Source organism: Penaeus monodon, chromosome 34, assembly GCF_015228065.2.
Source record: "Penaeus monodon isolate SGIC_2016 chromosome 34, NSTDA_Pmon_1, whole genome shotgun sequence".
NCBI classification, from domain to species: Eukaryota; Metazoa; Arthropoda; class Malacostraca; order Decapoda; family Penaeidae; genus Penaeus; species Penaeus monodon.
In genome coordinates, this window is record NC_051419.1 from 30,564,486 (window position 1) to 30,564,787 (window position 302).

The 302-nt window shown below is 33.1% G+C and overlaps 1 protein-coding gene across 1 annotated transcript in view; it reads right to left on the minus strand.

The window, feature by feature from the left end:
• LOC119594707 (vam6/Vps39-like protein) overlaps nucleotides 1–302 on the minus strand; it is a gene marked incomplete in the record, with an annotated part of 13,484 nt that overhangs the window by 893 nt on the left and 12,289 nt on the right. Inside the window, 1 exon segment of the mRNA XM_037943765.1 lies at nucleotides 172–266. Coding sequence (XP_037799693.1) covers nucleotides 172–266 — 95 coding nt within the window.

Here is a 302-nt window from a genome sequence, read left to right on the forward strand (position 1 = left end):
CTAAATTTGCCACAACACACTCTAGTCATGACTTGTTTGCTTTGAAAATATTCCAAACCAAACAGAAAAACCTGGTCAAACATGCTTAGGAATAAAATTATATTATACAACTAATTGCAATCACATTTAACACCACTTATAAAATAAAGAAAAACTTGAACAAGAACTTACCTGTGTTTTGTAAACCTCTTTCTACATACGGCACAATAGGTGAACTCTGAGAGGGGAATCTTCAAACTCTGGCAAGATACAAGTTCTTCACTCGTCTGAAATAAGTAAAGCACAGCATTAAATCTAATGAA